Source organism: Cetorhinus maximus, chromosome 17, assembly GCF_964194155.1.
Source record: "Cetorhinus maximus chromosome 17, sCetMax3.hap1.1, whole genome shotgun sequence".
Taxonomy (NCBI): Eukaryota; Metazoa; Chordata; class Chondrichthyes; order Lamniformes; family Cetorhinidae; genus Cetorhinus; species Cetorhinus maximus.
In genome coordinates, this window is record NC_135895.1 from 31,355,383 (window position 1) to 31,377,299 (window position 21,917).

A 21,917-nucleotide genomic window follows, 5' to 3' on the forward strand; every position below is an offset into this window, starting at 1 on the left:
CTCCAAGTGACTCACTGGCAGCAGTTTTAACATGGATTTAATCTCACCCTGCTCTGATGTTCCCAACCTTTTTTTCCCATTCAACTTCATCTTCTATAACCATCCCAATAAACTATTATACAAGACCTCATTATCTCCAGTGGCATGGTTGCTAATGGTGCAATCTTCGATTATGACAGCTCATTTGCCATACAGGTTCTCAATCATACTAACAAGTCAGTTACTTCTGTTAACTTGCTAAACAATGGTCTTAGTTCTATCTTCAAGGCCTCATCTCTAGTGGATCTTGGAGAGTCTCTCAACTCCACTCCATGGGTCACAATCCTCCTCTTTCATTACTTCCTTATTTTTGAGCAAACAAGAATTAAAATCTACATGGAAGTACAGGTGATCCAGAATTCAATGATTCCTAATTTTTTGGCAATATTGACTATAGACCTACACAAGTTAACTTCGAAAAGAAAGCTCAACTCACCAACAGTCAACAGAGATGAAATGTCTGAGTGTAAGACTAGTGATGCCAAAGTGATATGGAGATACCAGAATTCACGGGCCTGTGCCGAGCTCCAGCGTCGATTCTCATAGAAAAACAAAGCTATGTTTAGTGCTGAACGATGAAAACTTCATTTGGAGGGGTTCATGCCATACAAATATCAAAAAGCTCAAATGTTTCGTTGAGAGAGTAAAATATTATCTAATACTACAGCAAGTACTATGGATACTGGAAATATGAAATAAAATATGGAAAATACTGGAAATGCTCAGCAGCATCTGTGGAAAAAGAAACTGAGTTAATGCTTCAGGTTGGTTTCCCTCTGTCAGAACCGACTTGAAGCATTAATTCCATTTGTGTTTCCACAGATGCTGCCAGTCCTGAGTATCTCCAGCATTTTCTGTTTTTATTTATGTAAAATAGACTGCCAGCCTTAGGATTCTTCTTCTGCTTCATCCAAAGTTAAGAAATGTAGTTAGGAAAATGCAGGAAAGCATTACAATTGATCGACTGAAGACATAGCTAGAGAAAGGCATCCCTAAGCAGTAAGTGGATATTTTATCAAATGACCAGGTTGGAATTACAACACTGTTTACTTCACTGGCTAACTTAACAAAAACCAATTAGTAACATGTAGTATTCAATAACAAAGGCTCTAACTTTAGTAATGCCCTAAAAGAGCATCATACTTACTTGGTTGTTCTGTCTTGAAGGACCCAACAGGAAACAAAGCATACGTTTGAATGCAGAGTGTTTGAATAGTAGCTGGCAGGCCTTGAAACCCTAAATGACAAGAAAGTGACTGAGAAGAGAGCAGCAAAACATCACAAACAGTCTAACCTACTTAATCATTTCACAGTTCAAATACGTGAAAGAATCTTCTGAAATCAAATTGCCTGATGTTTGACTTGCAACAGTAATAGTATTTTGGGGGAAGAGGCAACAAGGCAGGGAACTAAATAAAAGCTCTCACTCATGAAACTAATCAAAGTCCTAAAGGTTTTAAAACATCCAGGATCAAAGCTTAAAAAAAAAGAGACAAATTTCTAGCTGAAATGCTGCAACAACAGATGCTCAGCAAGTTGCCAAAGTAAAGCTTAATTTATTAAATAAAAAGATTTAAACTGCATTCCAATTTACTTCACAGTTCATACATATTTTCTTTGCAGGGCCCTTGCCATAAAAATCACAACTGATTCTGAACTTGGAATGATACTCAGCTAGCTTGAAAACAATAGTTTCAGACAATTCTACTATGGCTAGTTTTGAATAAGTGTACAAGGACTCCCCAGTATTTGAAAACTTAAAATTATCTTGAGAGTTAATGTGGTTTCTTTTGGTAGCACAATTAAAATAGACCAGCTACATACTTTACCTTCTGTACAAAGTTGTTGAAGAGGATGAAGTACTGAGAGCAATTTTTACAATTCTCTGCTACATCTTTATCAAGCAAGGCAAGCAGCACATCCAGCAACTGGTCCAATCCTTTGAGCTGAAGAAACAAAACCTTTCTTAAAAACTTTCAACACAATTTAACAATTAAAACAAACACTGCATTGTTAAAAATGAGCAAACCAATTGTTTGTAATGGAACAGGAAATCTTCCACAGTAATTTTTTGTATTCTCATTGAACATGCCCTCCAAGGGTATCAAGCTTAATTTATTTTTTTATTCATTCATGGGATATGGGCATTGCTGGCTGGGCCAGCATTTATTGCCCATCCCTAATTGCCCTTGAGAAGGTGGTGGTGAGCTGCCTTGAACCGCTCCAGTCCCATTTTTGATATCCTGGCACTCAGTGTGGGCCAGTTCAGAGTTTGGATTCATCCATTTTTAGTGTGTGAAGCAGAAGTAATGTATACAAATTTTAGGTGCATGGTCTTGTACCTATCTGCACCAATGGCAAAGCTATCACCTTATTAATCCTTACTGTATCAGTGTACCTAATAGTTGCTTGGCATCAACCTTGGATCAATTTAAACATGCAAAATAGGGTCTTGCACCTGTTTTAGAAATGTACTGCAGAATGCATGAAAAACTATGTGGACCATGCGCCATGCAATATCTACAGCAGTTTAAGCAGGGATCACTGGAGGACACTGAAAACACTGTGGGTAAATTTTTTATATATCCCCTTCTGAGGAGGGTACTCCTCTAGATCAACACTACTGTGATCATCTGCCGGCCTGTACTTGGTTTTCAAACATGTCACTGCTCCATACATTGGAGCTTGCAATTCAAAACCAGGACATAGAGATACCATTACATAGTGAGAATCTTAAGTCTCTATTATTGTTCCTCATTTGCTCAGCAATGGAAACTATTAGCCTCTATTTAACAACAATAAATGCCCAGGTTCTATTAACTCTTTTAGTGGCCTCTCCTTTCTGATCTGCTTCCACTCATCACAGTTGCTGCTCCTGGTTCTGCAACAGACATTGGGCTCTACACCCACCCAACCACATTCCCCTTTCCTCCTGCCCTGCACCCACCCAGAGGAGCCCCAAGCCTTAATATCCCTTTCTTCCATAACTGACACCACCCCCTCAATTTCGTGACCACTATTTGCCAGTCTTGCTTTCTCTCCCAAACTTCCTTCTCCCTACCAGGAGATACCCTCCCCATCACCCTCTTCTCCCCTGTTGATCCCCGCAGTCTCAATCTCTCAACACCCATCTCCCACCCACTGACGGAAGTGGGGATAGGGAGGGGGCGATAACTTGTAAAAAAGCATAGCTCTCTCAGTCTGTAGGAAGCAGTGCCTAGAAAGCTCTGCAGCCCCAAACACTGCGCACACTGCAGGGTGGATGAAAGTTTTCCACAGGCAATATCTTCAACACTCCTGATGTAACAAGCCTCACGTCTAGCCCCCTGAGAGGCAACGGTTTTACATGTACTATTAAAGTACCAACTAGAAGGAACATTACCCTGCAAACAACCCTGACCTGGGAATAATCTGATGCTGGTACAAGCTATTAAAAAGGAAGGGTATTGCCATTTTTCAGAACAGACATTCAATAAAACCAATTTACAATCTGCAATGTTTTTCTTCAGGTAGTATTTTTTTTTAAATCATTAGTTGTGGAAGAAAGAAATAAGACAACAAAATTAAAGATGATTTTTAAAAATATTTTCTACCATTAATAATTTTAATAAGTGATCTAGTCTTTGCCTGAACTTTTAATAAATTAGTCAGTACAGGGACTTTGGGCTTAATTCAGTAAGAATTCTGCAAATATTGAGCTAATTTGTGACCCTATCACATGACGTGCAAAACGAACTGCTTACAGCTCTACATAACACAAACATATGTACAGTAACTATGTTTTTACTAAATTAAAAGCAGGCATTCCACATATGTAATTTACTAACCTTTTCCTGATAAAGCAAGGCACTCTCGAGGGCTTTTTCTAGGATGGTAGCAACAGTTACTCGAACCTCCCGGACAGAGCACTCCAGAAGGAAAATCCTGGTGTCCACGTGCAGAGAAAAACAAAGGGACTTTGTAAAGTCATTTCCTACTTTTCCCTCCCCATTCCCCCTCAAACTGTACTACCCCCAACCAAGTGTGACCACCAATGGGAGGGAGGAGATGATGGGAGAGAGGAGATGATGGGAGAAAGGTTGAGAGATGAGGGGGGAGGGGGTAGAGAAATGGGAGAGGACTGGGAATGGAGGGAAGTTTCCCCTTTTAAAATAACCACCACAAACAAATGCTGTATTTTAAAAAAACATAACAAAGCAAGCGGAATCAGGAGAAAGGGTTGCGATGTATCAGCTGCATTGCAAGTGCAAACATATTGGGCAGCACTTTCTGCCTACCAGGCGGGCGGGCCCGACCTAATCTCCGGCGGGCGGGGAACCGATCCCCGCCGGAGAAGCGGGCCTCGCTGCCATTTTACGTGGGCGGGCCAATTAAGGCCCGCCCAGCATGACGTCCGCCGGGAAGCGCTATGCGCTCCCTGTGCGGGCGGGGGAATTCTCCAAAAGCGAGTGCGCTCTTTCGCACATGCACACGAAAGAGCGCACATCTCCCTGGGGCTAAGTGCAGCCTCAGGGAGATCGCTTCCAGTTTTGAAAAACGTTAAAAATAGAAAGAAAAAAAAATCTTTATATGTCCCCCTCATGGGACAATGAGATGGGATATGTTCACAAATTACACTAAAACTTTATTAAACTTTTTAAACCCCTACATGAAACCTCACCCCGCCGGTGGATGAGGTGTCATGTTTTTTCTATTGCCCGCTGGGGCTCCTGGCCTGCCCGCCAACATTAAGGTTGGATGGGCAGGTCCTTTAATTGTTTCAATGATCCTGTCAATGGCCTCAATTGGCCATTGACAGGTCAGCAGGCCTGCAGCTGGTTTTGCTGCGGGCCCGCCTTCCTGAAAATTTAAATGGCGCAGGATGACGTCGGGGGGAACCCCCGACGTCATCCCGCGTCGGCGAGCGGGCCCTACCCCCTGCTCGCCGACGGCAAAATTCAGCCCATTGTACAGGGGCATATACGTTGTGGGCAAGAGCAGGAGATCTCAGCATGAGGGCTGTATCAGGAGCTGGGCCGTTATGAGTACACACATTGTCTGTCACCTCTCCTCTCCCCACTTTATTGTGTCTCTTCTTCCCTCTCTTACTACTGCCCCTCTTTGCTTTCAGTTGTCTTTTTGCAAATTAAGTTAAAGGAACAATGAGGGGCTATAAATAGGAAGCCCATTAAGGATCATAAAATATATTTCAGTGCTGGGTGGTAGAAGGAGACCAACATTAGGAGGAGTTTCACTTGAGTGAACGAGTCCTATCGTGTGATCCACACAGCATTACCTTCAACAGTAAAGATATTAGAGTGTCGTGATCAGTGTTTTTAATGTGCCAGACAGATTCAGCTTGGAGCAGTTAAGCTTGTGCAGATTCTGCTTCTAGTATTCTGGTACAGAATAAAGGGAGATTTACTTTTCATTTGGCTGTATTGTTCCAGATCTGAGGTGTCATAGGTCAGACGTACCCAGGATTTTTGCCTTTAAGGTCACATGAGCATGCACCATGGAGATTTAGGGAACTGCATGTAGTCTGATTACATCCTTGTTAATTTACATATTTATCTAAAGTTGTCGATACAAACAGGACCAAGTACTCTGAATTAGGATTTAAGAGACACTGATGATTCAGAATTGCAGAGAAATTAAAAATGCAGCAGTATGGCCCAAAGCTAGAAAGAAACTGAGGACTGAAAGCATCAAATGAGCCAAGCTAAATCTATTTTTCCATGTTTAATCTGATAACGTGATAACGTGTCTTAGCTTGCCTTCAATAACACACATCCTGTCCCCACCTCTTTTTGAAAGATTGCAATTTAACCTGTCCTTGAACATAGATGGGCTGATGTTAGCTCATCATTACCATGCGAGCCAATGAGCCAATCACAAAGATCAACAGTCTCAAGGACCACCTCCATTGATAAAGAGTTTTAACGACTAAACATTTATATTAGTGAACATGTTCACATTCAAATGCACAAAGCAGAATATAGACATTAGCTGGAGGTCAAAATGAGCAGGCTTCTCTGTAGATGCTTTATGACTTTACAAAATTATTGCAATGAGTCAGCGTGAAATATTGCAACCATAACTCCCAGACACTACTAAAACATACAACTGAATAATCTTCATTTGCTGATTTCAGAAATAATGAATTTACACTGATATACTTAAACATGAAGTAGTGCATTATATTCATCGAAAAGAAAATGAAAACAAGAAATTTTGTCATATTTAAAGAGCAAATTTCATTAGGGCTCCTCCAAATATTGGTAAAAATGTCAAAAGAACTTTTAAGTAATGACTCTGCTGGTAACATTAGAGCAAGTTCCTGAAATTATTACTGATCCTGACTGGGATAAACAGAAATTAATATCAAGTTATTGATAGTCAATGAACACTGACACTGGGGCTTCAGTTCTTCCTGCAGCATGTTCTCCCAAATTGTTCTCACATCCTGAGCACCAAGCAGAAAGATATGTATCTTTTTAAATATTAAAAACAATAGCAAGGTTTTGAATCTCTTCCCTCCCGCAAACACTTGTATTAGCATCATGCAAATATTAACAAAAAATCTAAGCCATGATGAGCCAAACAGAATTACTAACTTGAGAGTAATAGCATTTAGAGAAATCTGTCGTGCAGCCATTGGCATCCTAAAATTTCAAGGTGTAGAAATTCTACCATCTTCCTTAACAAATCCTTTAAAGTCACTCAAAAGGAATGAGCACGTTTATCAAAATTCAAAGTCCGTTTTTAGACTCACTTTATTAGTTCTCGTCCCTCAGATCCAGTCAAGAATTCAATCAGCCACTGGCACGCCTCACAACTATTTGAAAGCAACCTCTCGATGAGGGTAATCCATTCTCCTGTGTCCACCCTGTAATAAAGATCAGAATCACCACGTACTGAAAGGTTTAACATACCAACTACTATCAAACCCAACTATTAACAATTCAAAACCAGGTTAGTACAATATATAAAAGAACAAGTGTGGGGGCTTCTAGTGTGTTTAAAAACTAACAAAGCCACACACAAAACCAAATGCAAATTTGCTTCTATAGCCTTCTGACGTCTGTTATGAGGAATAGATATTTAATCTTCTAATGGAAACATTTCTCAGAATAAGTCCTTAGACAAAGGATGAATGGAGCAGTTAGAAACTTGGTGGAAGCCCAAAGCTCCTCAGCTGAGACCTGACTAGGGTGTTGCAACATGGCTGATGTACAATAACACAGATCTTGTTTATTACATTTACAAATGACCAGGCAATTAAAATGATTTAATACCTTCCAGACAACTTCTTTCAATCTTTAGATGACATAAATTTAAATGAGGGAAAGTTAAATTTTAAAAAGACGTCAGGAAGAACTTTGTTAAATTAAACATTGACTACTGTTTGCAATTACTTCCCTGGTTGAGGGAGTTAAAATAGAAATAAGAACAGAAAATACTGTACTCAGCAGGCCAGGCAACACCTGAGCAGTCACTAGGTCAAAAACCAGGAACTCCTTCCTAACAGTAAATGGCTGTATGTACACCACATGGATTGCAGAGGTTCGCGGTTCAAGGCAGTGGCTCACCTTTTCAAGGGCAAATTTAGATGGGGAACAAATGCCGGTCTTGCCAGCAACACTCATATCCCATGAACGAATTAAAAAAAAACATTTCAGGTTACCATTTCCAGCACTTTTGGCTTTTATTTCAGATTTCCATCATGGGCACTCAGTCAAATACAATTAGATAATTAGATGCCAGGATGACTTGGGTGGGGGGGGGGGTAAGGTTACATGAACTTTGATGTGCTGAATGATTTTTTCTCATCCTGACTTTCCTGTATATTTATTATTTATTGCAAGCTTGTTGCATGCAAACTTTCTAGAATTGTATGAACCATTTTGAGAGATTTTCTTCCCTTATCTTGACAGCTGTACATACATGTAATTAAAAATCCGAAGAGCAAATCGCAAGTGAAGCAAATCACACTTACTAACAAATTTTCCCTCCAATGGCGACTTACATCCATCTCAGTAGTACAGGACCAGGCAATCCTGCAAAAGCTGGAGGGCTAGAATGAAGCAGTTATGGACTGCAATACACATCTACCTCATCTCTGTACTGATTGCATACAAGATAAATGGAGGGGATGTTTAAAGAGGAAGGGATGGAGTGCAATCCTTCACTCTTATCCAAGTTCAATTTTTGAAAGGAGGAGTGTTCAACTCGAGGAGGTGCACTCAAGGGTAAAGGGTCCTCAGTGATTTACCATCTATATTAATGACTTAGATAGAAGAGACCAACAATAATCCATCCAAGTTTGCAGATGATACAAAGCTGTCAGTAAGCTGTCAGGAGGACACAAAGGCTGCAGAGAGATATAGACTGGTCAAGTGAGCAATAAGGTGACAGATGGAGCATAATGTGGGGAAGTGTGAAGTGATTCACTTTGGGAGGGGAATTAGAAAAGAAGACTATTTTTTAAAAAGATGTGAAACTTGTAAATGTGGATGCTCAGAGAGACTTGGAGCACTCTTCCAAGAAACACAAATTTAGCATGCAGGTACAGCAAGCAATTAGGACGACAAATAGAATGTTGGTCTTTATTGCAAGGGGATTGGAGTACAAGAATGAGGAAATCTTGCTACAATTGTCTGAGGCTTTGGTGAGATCACACCTGGAGTAGTACATGTAGTTTTGGTCTCCATAATTAAAGAAGGATTTACTTGTATAGGAGGCAGTACAATGAAGGTTCACTGGATTGGTTCCTGGAACAAGGAGGTCATCCTACGATAATAGGCTGAGTAAATCGGACTCCTACTTTCGAGTTAAGAATGAGAGGTGATCTAATTGAAACAAACAAGATTTTGAAGGGGCTTGACAGGATTTCCCCTGGCTGGGGAATCTAGAACATAGAGGCAGTGTCTCAGGATTGCGGGGTTGGTCATTTAGGACTGAGATGAGGAGAAGTTTCTTCACTCAGTGGGTTGCGAATCTTTGGAATTGTCCACCCGAGGGTTGTGGTTGCTGCATTGTTGAGGTTGCTGCATTGTTGAGCACGTTTAAGGCTGAGCTAGACAGAGTTTTGGTCTCTCTGGGAATCAAGGGATATGGGGAGTGGACGGGAAAATGGACTTGAGGTAGAAGGTCAGCCATGATCATCATGAATGGTGGGGCAGGCTGGAGGGGCCTTATGGTCTACACCTGTTCCTATTTCTTATGTTCTTATGAAAATTTAAAGAAATTTAGGCTTTTCACTCAAGACAGACCTTTGGAGTTCCCCCTGAGGCCATACATCTATTTAAGGCCATGAAGTATGCTGATGGGTTGAAATTTTACATTTACATATTTTCCGACATTATATTCCACCTGACAAGTTTTTTCCCACTCACTTAACCTGTCTATGTCCATCTGTAGACTCCTTGTGTCATCCTCACCACTTGCCTTCCCATCCATTTTTGTCTCATCTGCAAACTTGGCGTAGTCATTAATATATATTGTAACTAATTGCGGCCCCAGCACAGATCCCTGTGGCACACCACTAGTTACAGGTTGCCATCTCGAAAATGCCCCCCTTATCCCAACTCTCTGTACTGTATTAGTTAGCCAATCCTCTATCCATGCTAATATACTACCCCCAACACCACAGGTGCTTATCTTATTAAGTAGCCTTATGTGCGGTACCTTATCGAATGCCTTTTGGAAATCCAAATATACTATATCTACTGGTGCCCCTTTATCTATCCTGCTTGTTGCCTTCTCAAAGAATTCTAATAAATTTGTTAGGCATGATTTCATGAAGCCATGCTGACTCTGCTGATTAGATTATGTATTTCTAAATGCTCTGCCATTACATCCTTCATCATAGACTCCAACACTTTCCCAATGACAAATGTTAAGCTAACTGGCCTATAGTTACCTGTTTTTTTTGTCTCCCTCCCTTTTTGAATAAGGGTGTTACATTGGCTGTTCTCCAGTCCTCTGGGACTTTTCCAGAATTTAAGGAATCTTGGAAGATTACTATCAGTGCATCCACTATCTCTGCAGCTTCCTTTAATATCCTAGGATGCAACCCATCAGGTCCAGGGGACTTAGTGGCCTTTAGCCCCATTAGTTTCCTTAGTGCTTTTTCTCTAGTGATGCTGGAGGTGGGAATCAGGCCTGCTGGTTGAAAACAACCCTCTGAATGCCAGACTTTTATCTGAATTGTACAATCAAGATAGTTCCAGTTTCACAGACTACACATGGCCGTAGGCTTCATACTATGATCAAACTGTATACAGTGAAATATAAAATGGGGGTCTCTGATGACTTTGCGTTGTGGCATTGAGTCATACAGACCAGAAGGTCTCAAGTTCAATCTTAAGTTGATCTGGGTTAGCTACTATAGTAGTAGGAATGCTATAATTGGCCTCAATGTCTTGGGGTTAAGGTGAAAAAAGAAAACCAGTTGGGGGCTCCTGCTCCTGATCACTACCCGATGATCTCTTCTGTGTATGAATATTAGCTGAGGACAAGAAACAGGCTGAAACATGGTGTCTTCTGAGATTGAATAGCCTCTACGTTAAACTCCCTGTTAAATGAGATAAATCCATCAATATTCCATGGACATTTTCATACCTGAGTTTTTTCTTGGTTCGCAAATAGGTCTGGAAGAGGAACTGGATGGCTAGCTTCATGCTGACCTTTGCCATTGTTTGGTACATAGGGTGTTTCAGTTTAGTCTATAGGGAAAAAGCGCATCAGAATGAGAAACAGGGTAAAACTGAATTTTAAGAAAACTTAAGTTGTAGAAATTAGAATACGGGCTAAATTTGAACATGTGTTACAGGGATGAAAGCACCATACTCACACAAGTTCCCATTTCTCTTTCAGCTTTTGACAATTTGCTAATATCTGTTGTAACAAGTAAAGATGGATTTCCTCGAGGGGACTTGCCTGTTTTACAGCTTTTTCATTATCAACATTGGTTAATGACACTTGCCTAGGCATGTACAGGACATGATGCTCATCAGGAGCCATGCACATACTTTGTTTAATTGATATATTTCATTATAAGGAAATAGAGAAGTTTTTTTCTGCAAGGAGACTGGCTATGTTGTAGCACTACAGATACAAGTAAAATGTGAAACTAATGCAGAGGTAATTAGGGGGAAAAAAAAACTTACATTACTGAAAATCTGCCCATGTCCTCAGATTGTCCCCCATGTGCTTCACAACTAATTAGCATTCACTGCACTTCAAAAATAATTATGCAGTTAAACTCAGCAATCGATTGCACACAGCAAAGTCCCAACACACAGGTTAATCTGGCTCTCAAGAAAAAAACTGATCTGTTAGGCCGGAATGCCATCAGCCCTCACTGCTCTTGTTCCAATGCCTTCACTGGCTTTTTTGTGTCCTCCTGACCTAGACAGACAGACCCTTGGTTTTCATTCAAAAGACAGCAGCATCAACTTTGCTGTACTGCCTCAAAAACTCATTAAAGCATCGACCTGTATTACGATCAAGTACTGGAATGGATCGTGAACCCAGAAGCTTATGATTCAGAAGCAATGTGATAACATCCAAACAAAGCTGGATTAGATTTTGATCTCTGGATCAATCCCTGGATGATGCCCTGTCAGCCATGGCTCAGTTGGTAGCACTCTTGCCTTAAGAGTCAGGAGGTTCTGGATTCAAATCCCATTCCAGGACCTGAGCACAAAAATCAAGGCTGACACTCCAGTACAGTACGGAGGGATTGTGGCGCTGTCACAATTGCCATCTTTCAGATGAGATGTTAAACAGAGGCCTGTCTGCCCCCTCAGATCACTTGACACCATTTCAAAGAAAAACAGGGGAATTATCCCCTCATGTACTAGTCAATATTTATTACTCAATCAAAACCTCGACAGTTATTTGGTCATTATTGCATTACTGCCTGTGGGAGCTTGCTATATGCAAATTGGCCACTGCGTTTTTTACATTATGACAGTGACCATGCTTCAAAAGTACTTCATTGGCTGTAAAACACTTAGACATCCAGTGGTGGTGGAAAGTGCAATATAAATGCAAGTATTTTATTTACTAACACACATGGTAGTGAGAGAAATTTTACAGAAACAATTTGTTGTTGCACGACTCGAAGTGCTTCAAGGTTCTTAGCCTTTTTCAGGTGGTCATTAAATTGAATTTTGATGAAGGAAATCATAGCTTCAAGTGTCATAAAGTGCAATCTTTTATTATGGTCTTGCTCATTCTTTAAATGGAGCTAAAATCTCATGCAAAAATTAAATGAACAGATTGCTCAAATAGGAGAAAATCAAAAGACAGCATACTTTTTATCTTTTTAAATTAAATTAAATAAAACATCTTTTTAAAACCATGTAACTTTTCTCAATTCAAGCTGCACTTTGGACTGCCATCTTTAATAAAGATGTCAATAATAGAAGTGATTCAAGGCACTCTTACACTGCAAGTCAAACATGACATGGCCAGTACTTGCTCAGACCAGCAGCCTATCAAACCTGCTAAAAAAGAGTCTTCCCAACAATTGGCCTTTGCTAGCCTCAGCAAGTTTGCAACCATTTTGTTTGTGCTCTGGTTTTGATTGATAGTTTTTTGGGTAGAAGTTTCATGAACCACAGGGTTTACATGATAAGCTTTTGTTGGATATTCAGTTTACTTGGAAGTAGTAGTAACTATGGCAAGAAGTGGCCCCTTAGCACATGAAACTATTTTTTGCTCTGTTAAAACAAAGTTGAGTGCATGCTAAAAAGGACCACTTATTTTGATACGCTTGTTTTATTAATTTTTAAAGTAATGGTAAGAATTAAGGACTGTATTGGTCCAGAATTTGCTGTCCAAATAACAGTGAGGTTAATGGTGCTCACTGTTGTTCATACACATATGTTATAGCAACATCAGGTGAAAGCCAGATGCATGATTAAAATCAAGGTAGCCAAAGGTTGCTGTCCAAGTAGCACTGTTCCACCATCAGCTTCTCAAGAACAGCATATCACTGTCAGCTTCACTATTGAAATGCACTGAATAGCATGAAGTTGCTGTATTTGCATGGTAGATACAAGCTAAACTCACCACAGAAAGTTAAGTCTTGTCGTTTTTTTGCCACAGGAGAAAAAAGAAACCTTAATGTTCAAGAGCAAGTTTAACTAATGGCAGGTGTTAAATACTCTGTTATAGCAAATTATGGCTTATTGTCAATTTGGTCCAATATGCCTTTTTGTTACTGTAAACTTTGACTTATCACAATAAACTTCACAAATGAATTATTTTAGTGTGAGCAATGTGTTGTTTCTTATTTGGGTGATACAGCTGACCTGCAATGCTATTTTTAATGCTTTTTCAATGGCTTAATGTTTTTCTCAGCATACCACCGCATATTACTTCAAGAATGCAGTTCAGATTTGTAATAACCATGGGCTTGCTCATGGGAGCCAACATTTTGTACTGAATATTGGGAAGAAATTGGTGTTATAGTGGTTAGGTGAAAGGGATATCGTTTGTTTTGGATGCCACAGCTAACCAGATGAACCGTCAAACAGTACCTGACCACAGAAAAGACACTCACTGCATTGAGTGAAATCAAGGAAAGCATGAAATTGAAGTAGTCACTGTTGAAAACATCTCTGTTTTTCATGAACTTCAGGTTCTCATCTCGCACCATCTATTAGAGACAAAAGAACACAGACTAAATGGTTGCAGCTGTTTCCACTAATGGAAGTAATCTGAAGCTTTTTTATCACCAACAAGCAACCAACTATGTTTTTGCCATTATAGAGAGTCTAGAGAATTAATTAGCCCTTACTGTAAGAGACAATTAGTAAACACAAACACATTATAGGGTGTGTTATTTCCCAGATTTACCTTTCAGGGAAATTCCTTCCCCTCAACTTCCTCCCAACCCCCTTACTTGTGACTAGAAACTGGCCACGTGGAAACTGAAAGCGCAATGCATTGTTAAGTATCGTAACTTTTAATTATCTGATACATAACTTCCTCTGGTGCACACTCAAAAGAAATAATGTCCAAAAGAATGCAATATTGATACTTGAATTTCTTTTTAGAATCTGAGTTTGGAAAGGAACTGGCATTTCCAATTTGGAAGGAGGCCACATGGAGCATAAACACCACTGTGGATCACAGCTGGGTCGAGCGGTTCTGTCTCATACATTCTATGATTCCATAAGTTTGTGACGTTAATCGTTCATTAAGGAGGAGGGACAAAGCATATAAAATATTCTGAAGTTGTAAAATATCGGGAAGCAAATAACGAAACAAATCACTAGAAGAGCGCGAAAGGAATAAAATTTGCATTTTCTGGGGGGGAAAAAAAAAATAGTGGGTGAAACCCTCAATTGATGAGTTACAAATTAATACACCAACGTTCGAGTCTCAGTCATTTTTTTAAAAAACCACCTATTGCCTAAATAAAACATCTTTTATATCCTTAGGCTGTTAAATGCACTGGAGCAAGTTTGGTATCAATCCATGGCGCATTCTCAGTCAAATTTTGCTTATTTTTGATAATACCAGTTAAGAGTGTGCACAACCACTTAGACCAAATTACAGCAGCAAGATTGCTTGCCCAGTGGGCACCTATGTTAACAAAATTTTCAACTCTAATGAGGTTCTGTAGGTATTTTGACCACAGTATAATTTCTCATCATCCACTACTACCTCAATGACACTCAGTAGTGTGAAGAATACTTCCAACATTCCATATCATGGAATACTAGCAAACAATTGATTTTCTTTTGCCAGTGTTTAACTTTTAGACTTATTCTTTGTTGCTTAAAAAAGGGTATGATATGTGTTAAAAACCTTGTCAGGCAGGGTATTTCTCAAACGAACAGCTAGAAATTCAGCCATCAGGAAGGCTGGCTACAGTAAGCTTTATAACAGTGAACACATTAAGTCTAAGGTGCAAACTGAGTTAAAGTTTCCCAAATTTCAGATTACCTGGCAAGCATCACATTTAATTGTCAAAGATTGGCTGTAAGTTTAATTTTGATGCAAAAAAATGCAGCCATCTGCTTCAGTGTATCTGTTGGATGATTTATCCAAATGATATTATGTGGTCCAGCCACAGAAAAAAGTTGTGCTTAAAACTGTGTTGGCCAAATAGAATGTAGGTCAGTTTGCAAATGCAGCATCTTAGATATTTGAAATCTAGGTGTCGAACAAATATTGGTGGCATATTTATTATTTTATGTATGAAGGGTAATAGTGAAACATGTGCTTTATGTCCTATGTTGTTCATGTACCAATTTTATTTAAACTAACATTGGTTTACTATCTGAGTATTAGTCGGTCAAGCATATATTTAAGCCACTTTGCAAAGTTAGGGAGAATCATGTATACATTCTAGTAGCTACACCAGTTACTACACTTCAAAAAATACTTCACCGGTTGCAAAGCGCTTTGGAACTTCCTGACTGTAAAAGAGGCTACATAGATATTCTTTGATTTGTGGGCTTATCTACTGCTTACCTAGATATTGGGCAATAAGGGCGATGGGAGGGCTGCTTACCAGAGTGGCTGATAATGCCAACCCCAAGAAATAACCCAAAACATAATTTTTTTTTCCAAATCTCTTTCAATGTATATTTAATATACATTACGGATGGATGTGTTATGGCTTTCTCTTCAGTTAAATATTTACTGCTTCTTACCTGGTAAATTCTGGCTGGTAATTTTTCCACAAAAAGTCCCTTCTTTTCCCCCTTCTTTACTAGCTTAGTCAACAGTGAAAGGCGGTCGTTGTTCGGCCTATGAGGACGAGGTGACGACTGAGGTGAAACCTCAGGTGAAGAGGGAGCTGACCTACCCAAAGCAACGAAAAAGTTTTCAGATATACAACAAATGATGGGATGCAGGGTTAAATTCCAACAGCAGTCTGAGTTTTGCATTAAGTGTATAATTCTTTTGTTAAACTTCAGAAGAAAACAGGCTACAAACAAAAATTGATTCTGGTGTGCATTTAGTCTAATGTCCTCATACTTGGGATACATAGCTTACAAAACTATTCAGGAAAATAAAACTCACTGAAAAGCACTCATGAAAAAAATCAACAAAGCCACTAAAAGAAGCAAAACACTGCGGATGCTGGAATTCTGAAATAAAAACAGAAAATGCTGGAAAAACTCAGCTAGTCCAGCAGCATCTGTGGAGAGAAAAACAGAGTTGACGTTTCGAGTCCGTATAACCTGTATAAGCTCTGAAGGGTCATACGGACTCGAAACGTCAACTCTGTTTCTCTCTCCACAGATGTTGCTAGACTTGCTGAGTTTTTCTAGCATTTATTGTTTTTGTGTCAATGAAGAGAGATACAGAGTTAATGTTTCAGGTTGATGACCTTTCAACAGAACACATCAGAACTCATGAAAGGCCGTGGACGTGAAACATTATAATTCTCGCTCCATAGATGCTGCCTGACCTGCTGAGCGTTTGCAGCATTTTTCTATTTTTATTCTAGAAAGGCAGCCTTGAATTTTCAATCAGCTCACTTATCAGATTCATGATGAAAATGTTGCTCACTAGTAAAGAGTGAAGTAGCATCAGGGAATTATGGCAAATAGAATTCTTTCTATTTTGTAGAAGGACTTAGTTTTATACATGAAGATTGGCAGCTTGGATGTGTTACCAGCATCCCTTCAGGATACAAGGATAAAACACAAATTAAATGCCAAAGGTGATTAGATTCAGAGTTACAGGAATAGAATCAATAAGGTTACTGACATGATTTGTAGAATATTCAATAAGATTCTACTTACAATGATAGATCCTCTGCCTCCTGCCGAACAACACTAACTCGGCTTTTCTTTGGTAAAACTGGAGAGTTTTGGTCTAACATTCGTTGATAAAACAACATGTAGGCATTCCAGTATCGGCGACGGACTTCAGGATAGGGATTTGCTTTAAAAAAAAGACATTTGAAATGCAACCTTGATAAAAAGTTTGTTTCATTAATTTAAATGTGTGTGGTAGCTCACTTTAAGGCTGCTACTTAAAAGATTCCATTAAAAAGAATTAAAGCTTTTTTTTTTGAAAAGTAAACATTTCAAAACATTAATAAAATGTGTCTTGGGTTCTAATGTAAAAATTTAACATCCACAGCAGGTCATCATTGAGTTTAAGTGATTTTGATCATTTCTATGATTTTAATTCATTTTCGATATCTGGATGTTGATGTCAAGGATCAAATTTATTGCACATGTCTAGTTTCGTTCTGATGACGGGCCATCTTAAGACACTGCAGTCCAGTTTTCTACTTCATTTAATATTCAGGTGTGATGTGAATTTGTTTTAGTCATCACTTACAGAATTGGGCTGGAGCTTCAGTGGTCCTCTGCTACCCCACCTGCCACTAGAGATTTGCCAAAACAGGTTTGCTTCCATGTTTTGCACCACCCTTATTATCATATCAATGATAGGCTGGAAAATCAATTGAGGTTTTAATGTTTTTTTCCCTACCTTGTCTTTCTAACCTTACCATTAGCGAGCCAAAGCCTCTGTTCAGTAGAACTGCTAGTTTAAAGCAGAAACACAAACTCCTGGAGACCTTGAGAGTTCCAAACTAACTTACATTGATCATACACTTTAGGTCTGTACTCTCCACCAAAACATTCAAACTCCAACGTCTCATCATTTAGATCAAACTCTTCCACCACCGTGTCATTGAATTTGTACCATTTTCCTTTGCCACTAGCCCTGCAGAATCAAAGAGTGGAAAGTAAGCCCAGAACCAAACCAAATTTAGCATGAAGCAAGTTACTCATTAGCTCTGATCGGTTGCAACCCTGCAAAATTCCTTCCTTATGTTTATATTTTCAAATTAACAGCCTGCTGAAATCAAAAAATATTCAAGTTCTTAAACCATTTTATATTCTTCACTCGCCTCCTGTCCTTGATGAATGAGTAATAGTGTCCAGCGTGTGCCTGGCCACTGTGAACAATTACTCCAACCAGCTCATAGTTTTCAGTTGGGGCGCCTTTCTTTCGAGGAGAGCCTCCACCCACATGATCACCTGTTTTGCCATTTTCACCATGTTCGGAAGAATGCTCTTGCCGTGCCATTCCAGACACCGTATAAGGCTCCATGTTTAAAAGCCAAGGAAACTGGTAAGATAAAGAGGAAACAGATGGAGATGAATTGCCGAGCAGTTCTGAATTCATGCAAGTGATAAACATTGCTATAATAAACCAAACAGTAATAAGCATAGCATATCAACGGACAAATGTATTGACTCAGTGAGCAATTAAATTCTTAATTCACATTGTGACTCTGATATCCTATTCCGAGACAAACTATCTTGTGGTGCTGCATCCCTTTTCAGAGATTTTGTTAAACAACTGGTCTTTGTTTGTTTCTTTAAATTTGTGGAGCTAAGATGCAGAAGCTATTTTCTAAATTCAGAATGAATTGAGGGTGGTGAAGGGAAGGACTAAGATTTAATTTAAAGGGAGACTGTGGCATGGTGGTAATGTCACTGCACTAGTAATCCAGAGGCCCAGGCTATTCCTCTGGGGACATGGGTTCAAATCCCACCATGGCAGCTGGTGGAGTTTAAATTCAATTAATAAATCTTGATGGTTTCATGGCACCATATTCAACTATTGTCATAAAAACCCACCTGGTTCACTAATGTCCTTTAAGGAAAGAAATCTGCCACCCTTGCGCAGTCTGGCCTACATGTGACTCCAGACTCACAGCAATGTGGTTGACTCATAACTGCCCTCTGAAATGGCCTAGCAAGCCACTCAGTTCAAGGACAATTAGGAATGGGCAGCAAATGCTGGCCTTGTCAATGATGCTCACATCCAATAAAAGAATAAAGAAAAAAAAATACCCAAATGGATATTTTACATATAGCAGGCACAGAAGAAGCAGATGTTTGCACATCTAGACACGGGACTTTAGAAAAAAAACTTTCTATTAAGTTTTTGAGTTTTACATTACTTATTCTACTCTGGCTCAGTGTCACCAGCTGCCCCCATTAGTTCACTTTGCATACGTTATGAATCAGAGCATCAGCCCACTACCATGGTAAATCATAGTGAAGCCCTGAGATCAAAAAGACAATCCTTATCATTGTATTATGGTCCACTGGAACATACCACATGCTATCATGTGATCCTCTTCAGCTTTTATAGACAGGCTGAATGTCTATGAAAATAAACTATTATTTTAATGTAGCACAGACAGAAGAACAGTACTTAGCAAAAAATTTTATAAACACTTCTTTGCACTTTTCTCAACATACTCTGAACCTCTAAATATGTGCTCACAACACCTCTCACCACAGCTGTCTACCAAAATGATTACAGAGAAGTGATTATATTCTATGCACAGGTTTGAGCCATGTCTCCATCCTAGGTACAGCTGTTAATCTAGACTCACTACCTAGAATGTCCCTTAGAATTTTTGATTGAATGAGATGCGATTTCACTGCTTTGTGCCAAATACTTTGAATAAGACAAGACCTCATCCAGGTACAACACCTTCAATCAGAGTATTTACATCAAGGCTCTCCATAACTATTCCAGCCTTGCTAAGAGATGTGAACATGAGCCAATGAGTAATGCAAATTGCCCCCAGTTTACAGAATACAACTAGTAATAACTGATTTAAACTTGTGTATACTGTTAGTAGTAATAAAAAAGCAAAACACTAATTTATTATGGACAAGAATACATTCGTCAGATTGTCCCATTATTTTGTATATTTAGATGATGACACTCATTTAGTATATAGAATATATGAGAAATGATAAGTTTGGTTTTTAATTTTTTTATCTGCTTAAAGAGTTAGCACTATATACAGGCTACACATTTACCCTTATTTGTTCATCGTACTTGATAGAACGCCCATTTTCCCAGTCGAACCCGAATCTCATTAAATGGATGACTAACACACTGGGTAGAGACTTGATGCACATTCGCTTCACTGTTGTCCTCTGGAAGAAAAAACAAAAAAGGAACATAGTGTATAGGCAACAGCACTCCCATACCGAGGAAAAAAATCCACACAGTGTCATCTCTATTATTAAATCTATCTGCTGGCAATTGCTATTGAAGGAAAACAGAAAGGTGACCACTTGAACACAGCAAGGTTCAGTTCCATAATTCAAGAAATCTTATATCATCACACAATTTTTACCATACAACAATAACTTACATTTATATAGCATCTTTAACATGGAAAACATTCCAAGGTTCAAGATACCAAGCCAAAAAAGGACACACTGGGTAAGGTGATAAAAAGCTTGATTAAAAGAGTAGGGTCTCAAAAGAAGGAAGGAGAGCTGGAGAGGTTTAGGAAGGAATTTCAGAGTGTGAGGTCTAGATTGCTGAAGGATAGCCATTAATGCGGAGGTGAAGGGAGGGAGGTATGTACAAGAGGCTACGGTCAAAGGTAAGGTTGTAGGGCTGTTTGTAAGGCTGAATAAGTTTACAGGGAGGGAAGTGTGAGACATGGAGGGATTTATATAAAGAGATCAGATTTTAAAACTGGGGGCTAGGTTGGGAAACCAGGCACCAATGTAGGTTAGAAAGGACAAGGTAATGGGTGGACAGGACCTGCTGTGGATAGGAAATGGGCGACAAAATTTTAGGTAGGCTAAAGTCTATGGAGGGTGGAGAATGCGAAGCTTCCCAGGAGCATCAAATAGTTGAGGCTGAAGGTGGCACTAGATGGCTATTTCAGTGGCAGATGACCTGAGAAAGAGCTTAATTGGGTGAGAGTAGGTGGTCTTTGTGAAGGAGAGGAAAGTGGGTTGGAAACTCACTTACACTACAATGACACATGTCACCAAAATAAAAAGAAACCAGATTTGTGTTAGGTATGGTTCAACTTCTGAAATCATGCGAGATGAAATAGTCAGAAAATGACAAACGCAAATTCTTTCCTGTAGGCCTCAACAGGGTTGTAGTTCACGGCTTTGAACATTTCTTCCATGGATTTCAGATATTTTTTAGTATTAATGCCATAACTGTTTTACCAACAAGCATCATATGGAGAATAAGCACATTTTTCTTGTAACTCATTACAGAGAATGTCTTACATCGTGAGGTCTTATGCCACAAAACATCTTACATGATGTAGCTCTAAGGCAATGATATACAGTGAGCAATATAATGGCATAAACATTACCTCAACAAATATCAAAAATTCATAAATACAAAAACTTTTAGCAAGAAATAGCAGTGCAATCCAATCTTTCCCTTTATGTTTAAATCATATCAGGTGGAAAAAGTATAATCAGTGACTCAGTGAAAGCACCTCTCCCCAAATGTATAAACAGAAAAGGGGTAGAAGACTCCAATATTGATTTGCATGATAAAGGTGAAGGGCAGGCAGGCCCCTCAGCATTGGACAACCATATTTTGGACTCCACGGCATTTGTGGAGGATGAGAGAATAACAAGGTGTCACTAGTCAAATTGAATGTAGAGGTTATAAAAGCATGCATAAGGGGTGGTATTGCACAGTTGTTGGACATTCTAATGAACACTAACCATCCTCAGCTTTAAGCTGTATACTGACCAGTATGTTTTTACCTCAGAAATCAGGCAATTGCTTTCTCTCATTTCCAGTTTTTGTCTCGTCTTGGCATCCTGCTGACCCACAATTGAGCTTCATTTCATATGTCCCATTTCCATCTGTGAAACACTGATAGCTTCTACCTCATACACATGCTTTAGTCACCTCTGATGTCAATTTGACCATTGGCCTCCTTGTTGCTCGTCCATCCTTCACAAATGACAACTGGTCCAAAATACATCCATCAGCATCCCGTCCCACACTAAGCCCTGCTTGGCCTTCATCGTGTTCTTGCAAAACAACATTGGGGCCTGATAACCCAACCTGAACTCATCCTCTTTCTCAAA

At 39.4% G+C, this 21,917-nt stretch overlaps 1 protein-coding gene across 2 annotated transcripts in view; it reads right to left on the reverse strand.

Moving 5' to 3' along the window:
* Positions 1 to 21,917, reverse strand: part of usp24 (ubiquitin specific peptidase 24) — a 200,138-nt gene that overhangs the window by 34,049 nt on the left and 144,172 nt on the right. For both annotated transcript variants that reach the window (XM_078560934.1, XM_078560933.1), the window contains exons 47-58: positions 19,866 to 19,985; positions 17,927 to 18,147; positions 17,615 to 17,739; positions 16,803 to 16,944; positions 15,702 to 15,852; positions 13,598 to 13,693; positions 10,645 to 10,748; positions 6,794 to 6,907; positions 3,867 to 3,963; positions 1,869 to 1,985; positions 1,187 to 1,276; positions 476 to 578 (exon numbers count right to left, since the gene is read on the reverse strand). In XM_078560934.1, coding sequence (XP_078417060.1) covers positions 476 to 578; positions 1,187 to 1,276; positions 1,869 to 1,985; positions 3,867 to 3,963; positions 6,794 to 6,907; positions 10,645 to 10,748; positions 13,598 to 13,693; positions 15,702 to 15,852; positions 16,803 to 16,944; positions 17,615 to 17,739; positions 17,927 to 18,147; positions 19,866 to 19,985 — 1,480 coding nt within the window. The remainder of the gene's footprint in view (positions 1 to 475; positions 579 to 1,186; positions 1,277 to 1,868; positions 1,986 to 3,866; positions 3,964 to 6,793; positions 6,908 to 10,644; positions 10,749 to 13,597; positions 13,694 to 15,701; positions 15,853 to 16,802; positions 16,945 to 17,614; positions 17,740 to 17,926; positions 18,148 to 19,865; positions 19,986 to 21,917) is intronic.